This window comes from Pan paniscus, chromosome 7, assembly GCF_029289425.2.
Source record: "Pan paniscus chromosome 7, NHGRI_mPanPan1-v2.0_pri, whole genome shotgun sequence".
NCBI lineage: Eukaryota > Metazoa > Chordata > Mammalia > Primates > Hominidae > Pan > Pan paniscus.
In genome coordinates, this window is record NC_073256.2 from 16,413,504 (window position 1) to 16,426,744 (window position 13,241).

At 45.0% G+C, this 13,241-nt stretch overlaps 1 protein-coding gene across 9 annotated transcripts in view; it reads left to right on the forward strand.

Annotated features, from left to right (window-relative positions):
- Window positions 1–8,681, forward strand: part of DLGAP2 (DLG associated protein 2) — a 1,001,683-nt gene extending 993,002 nt beyond the window's left edge. For all 9 annotated transcript variants that reach the window (XM_034965578.3, XM_034965581.3, XM_034965577.3 and 6 more), the window contains one exon: window positions 1,620–8,681. In XM_034965578.3, coding sequence (XP_034821469.1) covers window positions 1,620–1,838 — 219 coding nt within the window. In that variant the 3' untranslated portion in view covers window positions 1,839–8,681. The remainder of the gene's footprint in view (window positions 1–1,619) is intronic.
- The last annotated feature ends 4,560 nt before the right edge of the window (window positions 8,682–13,241 follow it).

The following is a 13,241-nucleotide window of genomic DNA, read 5'->3' on the forward strand; positions in this document are numbered from 1 at the left end:
GCTGAGGCAGGAGAATGGAGTGAACCCGGAAGGCAGAGCTTGTAGTGAGCCAAGATCGTGCCACTGCACTCCAGCCTGGGCAACAGAGTGAGACTCTGTCTCAAAAGAAAAAAAGAAAGAAAATGGAAATGGTTTCTCGCTGAGGGCAGAGCACGCCAGTCCAGAAAGCGAGGCTCCGTGCCTGAAGAGGAGGCCCTGCCCCTCCTGAACACGGCGTCTTAAAAATTCCCTGGGGTGGGCCCTGCACAGCATCTGCTGGACACTCCTACAGTGCCACACCCGCAGGCCTGGAAGCTCCTTTGATTGGGGAACCCCTACAGGAAATACTGATGTGTACGTCTCACAGGCTCACAGTTCAGGGGACACCAAAAGAGGAAACAGATCCTCTTCTCTCCTTTTCTCTTGGCATCCCCTGAACTATGAGGACAGTTATGTGCTGAAAAAAGGAATTACTTGTTAAAGTAGCTGAAGGTTTCAATGAACTGATCCCCCCATTGTTTTAGATGGATGCCAAGAAGTCAGGTAAGAGTCATTGCTTCTGGCCTAGTCATGTAAAATAAGCCGAGGGAATAAAGTTCCAGACACCAAAGCAGGCTTCTTGCCACAGGCCTCCTCCGTACTCACACAACTGCCTGTCTTCCCCCAATCTACAAGCACCTCTGGGCTCCCTTTGGAATTTTTCAGAGGCTGAAGAGAAAAAGACATGGGTGGAGTTTTCCTGTTTTTCTCCCCCAAAACTAGATATCTGCTTAGGAAAGTGGTTCTGACGCCTTCTGCCGTGTGCCCTTTGCTGGGAAGGAAACAGCTGGCTATGGAGAGTCCCTGTCATGGCTCTGTCCAGAAGGGGAGACGGGGCAGGTCCCACTGTCTTTAGGAACAATGTGAATCGCAGAGTTATGGACACAGACCTTTTGTGGGAACAAGTGCAAGCATTACCCTTTGCATTTGTTGCATAATTGTGAGATTGATCTAAAACGGCATACACGTATTTTAGCGTGACTTATCTGAGAGTCTGAGCTAAGGGTCAGAAATACTTACTTGCGTCTTTTTACAAAGCAAGCAAGTGAATAGTGGTTTTACAAATATCGTCCATGTCAATGGGATTTTAGGCCAATTAGAGAATTGGGCCAGTGTTTCCCCACACACCCACACATGTATGATGGTTTTCATGAACATACTGGAATCCCAGAGTCTGCAGAAAAACCTGCAGTGTTGAATAGGGATGTCCAGCGATGGTGTCCAAAACCCTCGCGATGCTCGGAGATGACACAGGCTTTGGGAAGTGCAGGAATCAGGCGACAATGTCAGATTAACGCAGTGACTGCAGAGACGCAAGGTGCGAATCTGCAGAATTTCTTTCCTGATTTGTCAACGCCGCCCCTGACGCCTCTGCCCCCTTTGGAGAGTGTGAGGGAGCTTCTACAAATTCCATACCGTGCAGAAGGCAAGCCTGTGGCCTGGGAGCCAGGGACCAGGGGAAACGTGGGAAGGGAATGAAGGATGCCCCCTGGGGGTTGCGGTCGGGAAGGGCGTGGGCCAGACCCCAGGGCCGCTGAGCTCGCGAGCTGTTGGGACCCTCCTCCGACCACCTGCCAATGTTGACTTGCGATGCTTTTCAGGAAGAAAGAAAGGTCCCGCCTCCAATACCAAAGAAGCCTCCCAAAGGGAAATTTCCCATCACAAGAGAAAAATCCCTGGACCTGCCCGACAGACAACGCCAGGAAGCCCGGAGACGACTCATGGCCGCCAAGCGAGCGGCGTCCTTCCGGCAGAATTCTGCCACCGAGCGCGCGGACAGCATCGAGATCTACATCCCCGAGGCCCAGACCCGGCTCTGAGGACGGAGGCCGGCCACCTTCCCCTTGGGTGTTTCTGCTTTTTCACAAAACGCTTGTACAGTTTGTTGCCTCCCTGGTGGTTTCTGTCTCCTTCCTTCCACTGAACATGCCCTTGCTCTTACGCTCCCTGTACCGTGAACACAGTGGAATGCGGTTGGTGGCCTCAGAGTCCACGGAGCTCGTGGCGAGGACGACTTTTGCTTTTTTTTTTTTTTTTTTTTTTTTTAACGGGTGGCCTGGCTCACACTTGGCTCTGAGGGACAGGTGTGGTGAGACCTGATTTCTCCTCCGTGTTCTCAGAGGACGGCGAGAAATGCCTCTGGAGCTGGAACCCAGCTTACATTTTGTTATTTCTATTTTTATAAATTGTGTGATAATTAGAGGTAAGAAGAACAAATAACTATAAATGGGTGCATCTCACCACTCCCTAGAGGCATTAGACACCCAAGTGGAAGGTGCTACAACCTGAAGTGCAGGAAAGAAAGGCCCATTCCCCTCGCACAGCCGAGCTTTTACCCAGAGCACAGGTGGCCCGTCCGCCCGCTCCACTCTCCTGCTCCTGTCCGTCACAGATAGAAAACATGAGGCTCCTTGTGTCAAGCTTCCTGTGATGGAAAGTGACTTCTCCAACCACCAAACTCCCCGCCATACAGTTCTCCAACATCCCAGGCGATGACAAGTCTGAACCCACGAAAATACCCAGCACAGCATCTACACATTCAAAAGATAAGCTGAGTGTTCCCACAAGGAAGTCACGCGCAGAGAGGAGAGTCTTACGGAGGGCTGGGAGCATAAAAGGAAAACAATGTCCTTACTTCTAAACAGTTATTGTATTTTTTATTTCTTTGTAACTTAAAATACGACACCCAGTATTTTCTTTAAGTTTCACCATTTACGCTACATGTGATTTTTTTCATGTATGTATATATATATTCTCAAATTGCTCTATCAGCTGACTTTTCAGGGTATCCTTAAAAAAAAAACACACACGAAAAACAAAAGTTTGCTTGTTTAAAATGACAGTTGTGATGTAAAAAGTTTAAGAAATATGAATGTGAGTGGTAAGTATATCTCAGTTTAAATGGTAAAGAAGAAATGTAGTTTACATTTGTATTTTTCCAGAATTCTTTTGTCCTATGCAGTATTGCTAAAGTCAAGAATATATTCCTTGCCTGTGTTAGACATGAAGGGAAAAAGAGGTCACATATTGTGATTTCCAGCTGTAGCATTCAAAAAAAAAATTGGTGTTCATGACTCTGTGGTCGGTGCCAGAGGAAAATAGGAACGACTCTAATTAATAGGCTTTCTGTGTATATAATTAAATTCAGCTGCTGCGACCATTGTTCTGACACGACTTCTGTTTCACAGTTCAGACCAGTCTTCAAAGGAAAAGCCTATCCGATTTTTCCATGGGTTCCAGTTTCAGAGTTCTCATTATTACTCAAAGTAAAAGCCGACTGCGATTTAAGATGTTTCCACCCCAATACCTGGTCTTCCTTCCCGGCTTAAGGAGTACCATGTACTTAGCCACAGGCAGAACAGCTTTCGATGACCCCATAGCACTTTGTTTCTTCACCTTGATTTGCACTTTACAATGTCCCCAGCCCCTCTGCAGCCCGTGGCTGGCAGGGCGTTCGATGTGCGGTTGCCCCCCAGCGTGCCCTCCAGAGCTGCGGTGTCTCCCCTGCCTCATTCCCCACATCCCACTGAGCATGGGACCATTGGGAGCAGAGCTGATATTAAAGCATGTTTAGCTTCGAAGTTTTACTTTTTTAAAGCTGAGTAGTTAAGAATTCCCTGTAAAAACAAAACCCTGTAAATTGAGCCTCATGTCTGGTATATATTTTACCAAACAGCCTTAAAATATATTTGGAAGCAAAAATCAGTACGAATGTATCTCCTTGAAAAATGCAAAAAAAAAAAATCCCTGAAATATTCTTCTATAAATGAATCCTATTTCCCCAGAGTGTTCAAGGCATTTTTCTACCTAAATAAATACCTAAATCTTGAGTAGTGTACAGTAATGACGCTTCTTCCTGTATCCACTCTTATTATGTTAAAACAAATGTATTTGCGAGTATTGGCATTTTAGACTTTAAAAATGCTGTATGATTTCAGATGAACTCTGCTGTTTAGAAGTAACCACAGAAAAGCAAAGTCAGTGTACACTCCGAGTGAAAGGAAATGTAATGTGGATAAAGGCCCACCACCTCCTTACAGTGGTCTATCTACTGGCAGCTGATATGTTTAACTCATTTCCTTGAGCTTATACAAAATATATAAAAGCAACTGTTAAAGTAGACGATAATTATTTGTCTCAGATCCCAGATTCTGTGATCCCTGCTTAAAAGAAAATGTTCACTGGATGTAGGTTGATTTCTTATGTTTTGTAGACTCATTGTTATTTTTCAATCCCCAAAAGTCTTGGCCTAAACCATCCCTAGGGGAGCAGATTAACCTACCACTACATTGCACAGGGGTTGGTGACTCGACGTGGTGAATGTGCACACGCCCTGCCTGGTCCGCCATGTTCCAAAGAAGATGATTTAATGGTAGAACGGATACCTGCTGCTAGACCTGATGGAATGTTACCTGTCTGTGTTACATAATCAAGTGCAATATACTCAGTTCTCATGCAGGTGACATTCTACCATGAAACGCAGAAGACAAGCCATGTTTCTGTATTGTACATGTAAAGAAAAATAAAACTGTTTATGATACTTGTGTTAGTCACTCGAGCTAGCTTATTTCAGCCACTTCTAGCAGATCATGCCATGGAGCTCACGACGTGTGACCATTTTGTCATATTTAAAATATAACTTCAAGAAAAGAGTAAGCATCCATTGGAGAACACGGCTGAAAATTATTGTGCTGTTCTAGGAACATCATCCTAGAGAGTGTGATGTTCACTATAACCCCATACCTACATTCCCTAATGATACAGCCAATGACAGGTGAAACCCAGACCCTCTCCTTAGAGCCGACAGGTTGATCCTGCTGTGTTGAAGGCTGTGGTTAATAAAACACAAGTATGATAAACAGGACCTAGCATTTAGCCCGGGAAAGGAGAATGCTGCTTGTCACCTAGAGTGCTTTCCTTGTGATGCGTCTCTCGCATCTTCACGTGTTGTTGTGTTTGAAGTAAAACTAGTTGTTATCAATGACAATTTTTACCATAGTTTTCTCAGCAAATTTATATCACCATCTTAGAATGGTATATAAAAAAATTGAACTGTTTATGATACCAAAAAAATTACAGTTTTGTTTAAAAGGAAATGTTGATGTTTTCAACTCCAAATCAATTCTAAAAACTTCAAGCACTTAATGGAAAGGTAAATGGTCAGATAAAAATATAATTACCTGTAAGGTTATCTGGTTTTAAAAGAAAAAAAAAAAGCCTACAAACTCAGTGACCTACTACGTAGAGGGAATTTTTCCCTGCTGCTTCTTATGAAAGTGGCCAGGTTTATGATTAGAAGACACAGTGGCAGAGCACACATGTGCACAGGTTCTGATTATTTCTCTTGGAGCATATGTCCTTGTCTTGATTTTTGCCTTTTCGATGCCATATTAAGCAGCCACCGTTTCCACCCCTTTCATTAGGAGGCCCTGCATCCGTAAATTCGCTCATCTCTGTTTTTGTTAGATCCTCGTAAGCATCGCTACCCCAGTCCAGGATGGAATTTCACAGGAAAGTGAAGGGATACTGCAGGCCTGTGTTTGCAGCGCCTGTGGTGACTGTGGAATGAGCTCTGTTAGGGACAGTTGTCTGGTTTGCGCCAAACCTTCTGGGGGAGAGTAGGGAGTCGGGAGGTGGGTCCAAGTCTTCCTCAGGAAGGCCTTTTCTATCGGCAGCAATTCCATCAAGCCAAGCCATCCTGTGGTCCTGAGCATGAAGGGGCCAGGAGACCTCCTGGGAGATGCAGCTTGTGTTTCAGCTGCGTTTCATCAGTCTGCCTTGTTTGGGATTCTGGCAGGTTCCCCGGGGTGTTTCAGCGGACAGGAGGCCCACGTGCCGTGGCTGAGTCAGCCTGGGTACCCCAGTCACCAGCAGGGCCATCCTTGATGACAGGGCCCCCCACAAACCTGGGAAAGGCAGCGGGAAATGTGTGAGAGGGTGTGCGCTGGTACGGACATAAAAGCATTGTCCAAAACAGCGCTGGTTCGGGGAGGGCCCCTGGATACTGCCTTTGGCCCACGCTGAAAACTGGAATTGCCCCACCTGTGAGCACAGAAACACGCTTCTCCAACACAGGCCGAAATAACTAAACTCCACATGGTTCCTGCCTGCTCATTTCCCAGCCCTCTTCTTCTCAAGCCTGAACTTCATTTTTTTTTTTTTTTTTAGCTGCAAATTTAACAGGCTAATTTAAAACCGCAGTTTTCAGACGACAGCCCCTGGGAATGTTCCAGGGTTCTCTTGTTTTGATCTGCATGTCTGTTTACACTTCTCTGTAGGCGTGGGTTGAATACAAGGTTCCAAAACTTTAAAATAGAAAACCACGAGCTTAAGAGATGAAAGAGATGACCTCTTTCTGATTAGGATCCGTAACTCTGTGGGCTGGGGCAATGCAGTGTGCTTCATTCAGCGCCGTGTCAGCCATGACACACACCACATAAGGTCAGCTCAGAGCCCATGGCTTCCCTGCAGGAGCCCCATCTTGTCGCTATTAGTTGGGAGTTGCAATACATTGTTGGCCATAAACAAAGTGCTAAAGGAAAGGGTTTGCTTCTACGCATTCAGCTGAATGTCCCCCAGTGCAGGGTGGCAGCAGAATGTTCTGGAAATGAAGGAGATATTGCTAGGAATCTCTAGGCTGTTAGGCAACCTGGCTTTTATTCATCCTCAGCCAGCAACTCATCTCTAGTTTATGTCTCAGTTTTTTCCTCTAGAAAGGGGATTACAGTTCCTGTCCCTGTCTTCCTCCAGGACACATTGTGAGGATTAATGACATATTGGCTCTGAAGTCCTTTGAGCTCCTGGGAACAGGTGGTGAAAGTGTGACTTATTGCTAAGGATTAGTCCCTGGCCTCTTCCAGAATGCCGCCCTCCCAGCTCTGCAGGGCACGCTGCCAAAATCCAGGCTGGTCCTAAACATCTCAGAGATAATCAGGGACCACCAGAGGCAGAGGCCATGAGACTGTCTTTGGAAAGGTTTGGAAATGCGGAAATAACTACAAGGGCCATTCTCCTTAGCTTCTGGCTTTCAACTGTTTCTAGATGCTTCCAAGAACAAGAACCCAGCACCAACCAGAATTAGGCCACGTTTTCACCATTACTTAAGCTCAATTGCCTCTTAGATGAAATGAGGAGATAAACTAAACATTAAAATGATGAAGGAAAAAAAATTATTTGGAAGCAGAAAACCGCATGGGTGGGGAAACAGCAGGAACGAAATCAGACACACTGACTCAAACCACAGAAGGGTTTGAGAAGCCCACCGCTCTAATTCCAGGTGTTTGTAATTTCTCTACTTCGCACTTGACAGAAGGCAGAGGTGGTCCGTGGGAAAGCTCCGGGAAATAACCGTCTTTCATCCTTGCCACATTGAAAAATGTCCACAATTTTATGAATTGCTGTCCTAACCCTGGCGTTTTTATCCAGTGTTAAAATAAATTATTTCAAGTTTCAATGTAAACACTTAACAGATGACTACTTTGCAGAAGAAATGTTCGTTACCTACTATCAAACTACTTTTTAACAGATTTTGTATATACACACACAAGTTGACAGAGGTTTACCTCCCTACTTTCTTAGATTTTATGTAACTCTTTTCATTGGTGCTTATTCAGAACCTGAAAGCCTTGGGCATCCAAGCTTTCACCTACTCAATGGAGGAGAGGTGATAATGAATGAAAAGATTGACACCAGGTTTCTTGGACAAATTTAAGTTCAAATTTATCTCTTTCAAGTAGACCATGGTCTCCCTAGAGAGTGTGTTGGCTTGTGTCTGCCAGTACGACAAAGGATGCTCCCAGCTTGATCGTGGTACCTTATGGAAGCCACTCACGCATTCTCTGATTTACCCCCAAAACACTACCATGCCCCAGCCCCACTCATTTGAATAATACAATCATATCACTTTCAAAGGGCTCAGCACGAATGTTCCCCTCACTCCACTTTTTAACTGGTTTGCTGAACTCGACAAGGCTTCCCCTTACGAGCAGTGAGACCTAGGCTCCTTTCGAACGCTTCCTTCCGAACGGTAAGCCACTTCGCTCTCGGGCAGGACAGGTCCTCCCTGCAGAGAGAGACAACTCATCCCCCGACCTTCCATACTACAGACCAAAATACCCAGGTGTGGCCTAAGGACTATACTAAATGCCTCCTATAGAAATTCAAGGAATGTTAGAACCAGGAAACTAGCTGTTTAAAGTTTTAAAGAAGTATATAAATATATATATAAATATAAATATGAAACCATATCGAGTGTGAGGATGAACAGAGTGCCAAATATTCAGCATCTGTACAAAGTCATTCACTGGAATTCAACTATTTTATGTAATTCTCTTTCTCACACTTTTATGGTTCTTTTGATAAATTCTATTTAGTAGCATGCAGGATACCTAATCTGAATGTGCAATATGCTATTCATCACCACGACAATTTCTTACTTCTTCTTAATAACTTACCAGAATGTTGATCATTCCTTTAAGGCATTTAAGGATTGCTTTATTTGTGTTCTTTTTTCCCATGATTTTTTTTCATTCTCAGCTGACTGTAAGAAACTGCACACCGTTTCCGCCATAACCGTCCTGTGTTGATGCCTCCATTTGACTTCTGTATCGCTGATGTTCACCTCCTGTAAATAGTTCGGCAATTAAATTTTTTGAGAAAAGTAATGTTTACTTTTTTATTGGAGTGAATTCTCGTGTTATTTTAATCTCAGAAAAATTATATAGACCAAAGAGTTTTATCCGAAAAAAAATTACACTCTTCCTCCATTATATATTTCATTGTTGAAATATCCTCAATTTCTCTATATTTTAAGAATTAATGGACATTTATTAAGGCTACAGATTTAATATGTATGCAAAATGGTATAGATTAAATGAGTTTTTAATTAATAAATCCTACAGTATTTAGTTAACGGTTGTTTTACGCTCTTTTGAGTTGCATTGAAAAGAGACGCACATTAGCTCACTGGACCTCATGGATCCAGGCTCCAGTGAGACAGGGTGGGATGTGGACTTGGTGATGAAACTCCAGGAGGACAAGTGGGTTCCAGTCCCCAGTGAGCCTGCAACTGCCAGGAAGCAGTGCAAGCCAGTCCATCCAGGGAGGTGACCAGTCTAGGAGGTGGACCGGTCCAGGGAGAGGACCAGTCCAGGGAGGGGACCAGTCCGGGAGGTAGACCGGTCTGGGGAAGTGACCAGTTAGAGAAGGCAGACCAGTCCGGGAGGTAGACCGGTCTGGGGAAGGGACCAGTTAGAGAAGGTGGACCAGTCCAGGAGGTGGACCACACGTCACCACTCTGAGCAGTCGCTCCCTGCCTTCCACCTCCTTGATCAGTTGCACCTGCCCTTCTTTCTCTTGCCTGTGACCAGCTAGTCTCACCCCCCTCAGTGAGAAATCCTGCTGCCTCATGTCTCTGCACCTTCTTTCTATGCACTCCTTGCCTGGATACTCTGAGTATTGCTCTGCAGTCTCCCCAGGGGCACAGTGCAGCTCTTGAGGATGACCCTCCCCCAGCACACATCAGGACTGTGTTTCATGCATTGTGTTTCATGTCTTTCCTTTACTGTATTTCTTTTCAAGATACACTTATAACCAGCGAAAACAAAGCTTTATATATTTTTCTTTTTTAATCCCATAGCCCTTCAATATTTTAATTTACTTGGCCTTTCATTTGAAACAATATACCTTCATCCTCATGTAGTCAAACATTATTTTCCCAGAAGTCAGTAAAAGTACAAATAAATTACTATGGATTCATTTTCAATTATAACAAGATAATTTATAGAACCTTTTAATTAAAAACCAAGAGACCAGTGCATGAGAATTTCTGGTTTCTCATACAGCATTCTGTCCTCACAACAAGAAAAAGTGGAACAAGCTGAAAATCAGCAATTCTTTGTAGATTCTTATCAAAATGAATGTCACAGGGCAAACAGCTCCCCCAGAACGAGAGAGGCTGACACAGAGACTCACAACCCACTGAGCACATGCCCAGGTACAGAAAGCTCTGTGGGGACCTGTGCTGGGCTGGGGAAGCCTGACCCGTGGCTGACAAACCCAGAAGCTCAACATGGACAAACCTGAGGATTGAAAACTCTAGCGGGCCCATTCTTAGGACGCCCCCCACACCTTGTGAGCTTTACCCCCAGGAACTCCCCAACTCCAGGTTCTCAGGGTATAGATCAGAGAAAAACGCCCTTGTGTTTCCAGCAGGTGGGGGGAAAGTAGCCATTCTGAAATATGCCCAGAGCATCTGTTCACCTTAAAAAAAGGCCCTCAAGTGAAAGTATCCTACCAAAGCCTAACAGACAGACTTGGGGTTTGCCAGAGTCTGACATATCTAGGGGAAGGGAAAGACCCTATGCCAGCCCCCTCTAGCCATCCTAAGACAGGGGTGGGGAAGGGGGACTGGGAAGGATTTACAAAGATCAGACCTCAGGGCACAGGGTCACTGAAAGACTGAGACCCAATCATAGGATAAAAGAAAGCTTCCCCTCCCCCCTACACCTTCCCATTCCATCAATAGCACTTTTGTATTAAAAAAGAGGGAGGCCGGGTATGGTGGCTCGCACCTGTAATCCCAGAACTTTGGGATGCCAAGGTGAGAGGATCGCTTGAGCACAGGATTTTTTAAAAAAGAGACCCAACAGCATGCTGTTACCAGAAAAGCGCTTTAAATATAAAGACAATGATTAAAAGTAACACCATAGAGCAGTGTATACCATGCTAACACTAATCCAAAGAAAGCTGCAGTCACTGCATTAACACCAGACAGGGCACCCTTCAGACAAGAAATCTCCTCCAGGACACAGAAGGACATGACATAATGATAAAGAGGCCAGTTCTCCACAAAGGCATGACAATGCACAACGTGCCTGTGCCTAAAAACAGTGTCAAGTGACATGAAAACCAGCAGAACTACAAAGAAAGAGAAATCCACTGTGGCGGTTAGAGAGCTCAGCACCTGTCTACCAGTAACTGACAGATCCAGCCAGCAGAAAATCAGGAAGGACATAGCTGACCTCAACAGCACCACTGGTTACCTAGCTATAATGAACACCTAACACCCTACTTCATCCAACTACAGCGGAACACACATGCTTCCCAAGCTATACTCTGGGCTACGAAACACACCTTAAAAATGTAAAAGAAGCACCACTGGTTACCTAGCTATAATGAACACCTAACACCCTACTTCATCCAACTGCAGCAGAACACACATGCTTCCCAAGCTACACTCTGGGCTATGAAACACACGCTAACAAATGTAAAAGAAGCACCACTGGTTACCTAGCTATAATGAACACCTAACACCCTACTTCATCCAACTACAGCAGAACACACATGCTTCCCAAGCTACACTCTGGGCTATGAAACACACGCTAACAGATGTAAAAGAAGCACCACTGGTTACCTAGCTATAATGAACACCTAACACCCTACTTCATCCAACTGCAGCAGAACACACATGCTTCCCAAGCTACACTCTGGGCTACGAAACACACGCTAACAGATGTAAAAGAATAGAGTCATACAATGTATGAACTCTCAATTCCACAGCAGAGTTAAACTAGAAGTCAGTAACAGAAAGATAGCTGGAAAATCCCCAAACACGTGGAGATTAAGCAATGCACTTCTAATACCACATGGATCTACAAAGAAGTCTCAAAAGAAATTTAAAAATATTTAAACTAAATGAAAATAACAACACAATATATGTAAATGTGTGAGATGCAGCAAAAGCAGTGCCTGGAAGAAATGCATAGCATTCAATGCCTGTGTTAGAAAAGAATGATCTAAAAGCAATCAGTTAGATTTCCATCTTAGTGGGCAGTTAAAACCAAAGTAAGCACAGGAATAGAAATAATAAAAATTAGAGCAGAAATCAATACAATTGAAAATAGGAAATAGAGAAAAATAATGTAAACAAAAGCCAGCGCTTTGAAAAGATCAATAAAATTGATAAGCCGCTAACCATTCACTCTCCTGGAAAAGGGGCTGCAGCCAGGGAGCCAAGTGGTCTAGCTCGGTGGGTCCCACCCCCAAGGAGCCCAGCAAGCTAAGATCCACTGGCTTGAAATTCTTGCTGCCAGCACAGAAATCAACCTGAAATCAACCTGAAATGCTCTAGCTTGGTGGGGGGAGGGGTGCCCACCACTGCTGAGGCTTGAGTAGGCAGTTTTACCCTCACCGTGTAAACAAAGCCTCTGGGAAGTTCGAACTGGGCAAGCCCACCGCAGCTCAGCAAGGCCACTGTGGCCAGACTGCCTCTCTAGACTCCGCCTCTCTGGGCAGGGCATCTCTGAAAAACAGGCAGCAGCCCCAGTCAGGGGCTTGTAGATAAAACCCCCATCTAACTGGGACAGAGCACCCAGGGGAAGGGGCGGCTGTGGGTGCAGCTTCAGCAGAATTAAACGTTCATGCCTGACGGCTGTGAAGACAACAGCAGATCTCCCAGCACAGCACTCAAGTTTCTGCTAAGGGTCAGACTGCCTCCTCAAGTGGGTCCCTGACCCTGGTGTATCCTGACTGGGAGAAACCTCCCAGTACAGGCCAACAGACACCTCATACAGGAGAGCTCTGGCTGGCATCTGGCGGGTGCTCCTCTGGGATGAAGCTTCCAGAGGAAGGAACAGGCAGCAATGTTTGCTGTTCTGCAGCCTCCGCTGGTGATACCCAGGCAAACAGGGTCTGGAGTGGACCTCCAGCAAACTCCAGCAGACCTGCAGCAGAGGGGCCTGATGGTTAGAAGGAAAACTGACAAACAGAAAGCAATAGCATCAACATCAACAAAAAGGACATCCACACCAGAACCCCATCTGAAGGTCACCAGCATCAAAGACCAAAGGTAGAGAAATCCATGAAGATGGAAGAAACTGGCGCAAAAAGGCTGAAAATTCCAAAAGCCGTAACGCCTCTTCTCCTCCAAAGGATCACAACTCCTCGCCATCAAGGGAACAAAACTGGACAGAGAATGAATTTGATGAATTGACAGAAGTAGGCTTCAGAAGGTGGGTAATAAACTCCTCTGAGCTAAAGGAGCATGTTCTAACCCAAAGCAAGGAAGCTAAGAACCTTAATAAAAGGTTAGAGGAATTGCTAACTACAATAACCAGCGTAGAGAAGAACATAAATGACCTGATGAAGCTGAAGACCACAGCATGAGAACTTCGTGAACCATACACAAGTATCAACAGCCAAATCGATCAAATGGAAGAGAGGAT